At 43.6% G+C, this 2,957-nt stretch overlaps 1 protein-coding gene across 1 annotated transcript; it reads right to left on the bottom strand.

Annotated features, from left to right (window-relative positions):
- Positions 1-1,812: 1,812 nt before the first annotated feature.
- On the bottom strand, positions 1,813-2,033 carry LOC116883945 (40S ribosomal protein S28-like). Its single transcript, XM_032885197.1, has one exon. It carries the CDS (start codon positions 2,029-2,031, stop codon positions 1,822-1,824), a length of 210 nt encoding a protein of 69 aa, XP_032741088.1. The 5' UTR covers positions 2,032-2,033; the 3' UTR covers positions 1,813-1,821.
- Between the last annotated feature and the right edge of the window lie 924 nt (positions 2,034-2,957).

The following is a 2,957-nucleotide window of genomic DNA, read 5'->3' on the forward strand; positions in this document are numbered from 1 at the left end:
AAGGGCCAGTGGAAACTCTAGCTGGGTCGGGAAGGAGGTTTCAGGGCATTGAAATCTACCCTAGGCCTTGATGGGGACAGTAAGATGCCATTTTTATTCTCTCTCTTTCATGATTTCACACCCTGGTCATGAGATGAGCTGCTTTGCCTCAGCACACGCTCCCTCCATGAAGTTTTGCCACAAACCCACAGTCAATAGGACCCACTGATCAGGGACTGTATGAGCCACATAAATATTTTGTTCATTATATTCTGATTGCCTTGGGTATTGGCGTATTTGCAGAAAGGTAATACGTGTGACTTACACATAATATGCAGACATACACATGAAGACTTATATATACATTTTTAACTTACAATGTATAAATATGCATGATCCTACACATCCATACCAACACACATATACATATATACCCAAAGCAAAACATGCCTACACCTCACAGTTACCAAAACACCACATACATACATATATACACATACATACATAATATATACATACATACCAAGAGCCACATACATGCACAGAGACAGACACATGCATACAACACACAAGCATACATGATATACAACACACACAGGCATGTTTAGGCACCATAAACATGCATGTATACAAACAACACACATATGAATATGCATATACAGTCATAAATACATACAGATGTGTATGTACATAGATACATACACATGTGTATAGTCACAGACATGCATAATACATACCAATACATGTATTACAATGCACACACACCTGCATACTTGCACATACCTATATATATGCACATAGATACACAAACTCACAGTCACATTCACATATATACACACCTTACATGCATGTACAATACATATATGTGTGCACATATGCATACATACATACATAAACACGGGGCACACATACCTCTTAAGTGTGGTTTGTTGAATTATCACAAATGGTGCACACCCATGCATCTGGCCCTAAAGAAGACAGAGCCCTGTCAGCATTGCAGCAACTGGCCTTGGTCCGCTATGACCAGGTCATGTTTATCCTGGCTTGTTCAATGTTTTGCTCTGCTTTATGGGATCAATTGGGCTCTCCCATCCAGGGACCTGAACTCTAGTGTCACCCGCAGGAGTCCTACGTGCCTAGCATCAGGTGGTTAGGCCACGCTGTACTCAAGTCTCAGGCCTATCGGGTGGGAAGATACCTTGTTCAGTCATGGTCCCTGCTGGTGGCCATCATGGAGGTCTCAGAGCTTATCTCATTAAAACAGTGGCTCTCAACCTGTGGGCTGCGACCCTTTGGGACTCTAGTGACCCTTTTACAGGGAGCACCTGAGACTATCAGAGAACAGATATTTACACTATGATTCGTAACAGCAGCAAAATTACAGTTAGGAAGTAGCAGCAAAAATAATTTTAGGGTGGGTGGGGGTGTCACCACAACATGAGGAACTGTATAAGGAGTCACAGCAGCAGGAGGGTTGAGAACGGCTGCTTTAAAGAGGGCTGCCAAGAACCACATGAGAGGGAGGTGCTGGGGTGGGGCTAAGTAGAGAAGTAAAGTGTCTTCTCAGACAGGAATGAGGCTCACTGAGCCATCACAAGGGCCTGAGGGCTATAGCTACCAAAGATGGGTCACAGATGTCAGAGTTGCCTTCAAAACATAGACCTACATGGTCTCAATAAAAATAAATGATCAATATGTGAGCTGATGGATATGCTAATATCGTTTACATATATTAAGACTTCTCATTGCCTTCTTTTTTTTTTTTGAATACAAATGTTTTATTTAACAGTTGCAGGTCATCCCATGGGCTAAGGAGTGGATATCCAGAACCCAGCAGCGAGGTCAGCGCAACCTCCAAGCTTCTCTTTCTGACTCCAACAGGGTGAGCCCATCACCCTCTCGAACAGGGCCTTTGACGTTTCGGATGATAGAGCGGCTGGTGTCATCCATAAAGTCCACTCGCACCTGCGTGCACTGTCCCTGCGAACCGGTCCCGCCCAGCACTTTAGTTACCCTAGCCAGCTTGATGGGCTGCACACGACTCGTGTCCATGATGGCGGCGACCTGGCGGAGTTCCCATTGCCTTCTTACATGTATGGAATCATTAGTCAATTAATATAATTAATTAATTAATATCATACTAATAATAGTAGTTAAAAATGAAAGACCAAAACTGTATCCAGATGAGTTTTAACAGGAAGGAAGGAAGGAAGGAAGGAAGGAAGGAAGGAAGGAAGGAAGGAAGGATGGAAAAGAAAGAAACCCAACCCCACACTGTATACAACTGGCTCGCCATCACCCAGGAAGGGCACACAAGCCCTCTCTAGATCCCTTGCAATGGCTCCATTTTCCTTTCCTCTGAAGGCAGACAGTGTGGACAGATGAGCCTATGTAACTAGACCTCAGAGAAGAAGAGTCGATCAGGTAGAAGCAGCAATGTTCAGAAACACTCAGATGTTGTATTCCACAGAGAGCTTCAAAAGCACTTCAGCTGAGAGTCTGGGATCGGAGCTGAGGTACCTGTTACTTGCTCCGAGCCTAGCTCCCAACACTGTGCAGACCTGGATCCAGCACCTTTGTGAAACATGCTGCAAAATGCTGGGGTCTCCCTCACACTACCCTATGGAGACAGCAAGCACAGACAAACAAGTCCCTCCCTTCTACCCACAAACCATCAGTACATGGTTTATAATTGAAAAGAAATAAAATTATGTTCAGGCTCTAGTTTCAAGAGTTTGAAATATGTGATTTTATTTTTAGCATCTCAGTAGGAGGAGAATAGACATCATGTAGAATTCCGGTCCAACAGAATCGATCACAACTTGAGGTACAGATATGTCAGATATGCCAAAACAAGACCTCAAATACCTCAAATACGTTTTGTTTTGTTTTGTTTTGTTTTGTTTTGTTTTTATGCCTGAGGTAAGCTCTTGTACATCCCAAGTCTCCTAGGACCACACCTGCCTCTCCCTCTGGCT

This window comes from Rattus rattus, chromosome 14 (assembly GCF_011064425.1).
Source record: "Rattus rattus isolate New Zealand chromosome 14, Rrattus_CSIRO_v1, whole genome shotgun sequence".
NCBI classification, from domain to species: domain Eukaryota; kingdom Metazoa; phylum Chordata; class Mammalia; order Rodentia; family Muridae; genus Rattus; species Rattus rattus.

What these genes read in the sequence shown, in the direction of transcription:
- LOC116883945 (XM_032885197.1), bottom strand. Translation starts at nt 2,031, where the DNA reads ATGGACACGAGTCGTGTGCAGCCCATCAAGCTGGCTAGGGTAACTAAA.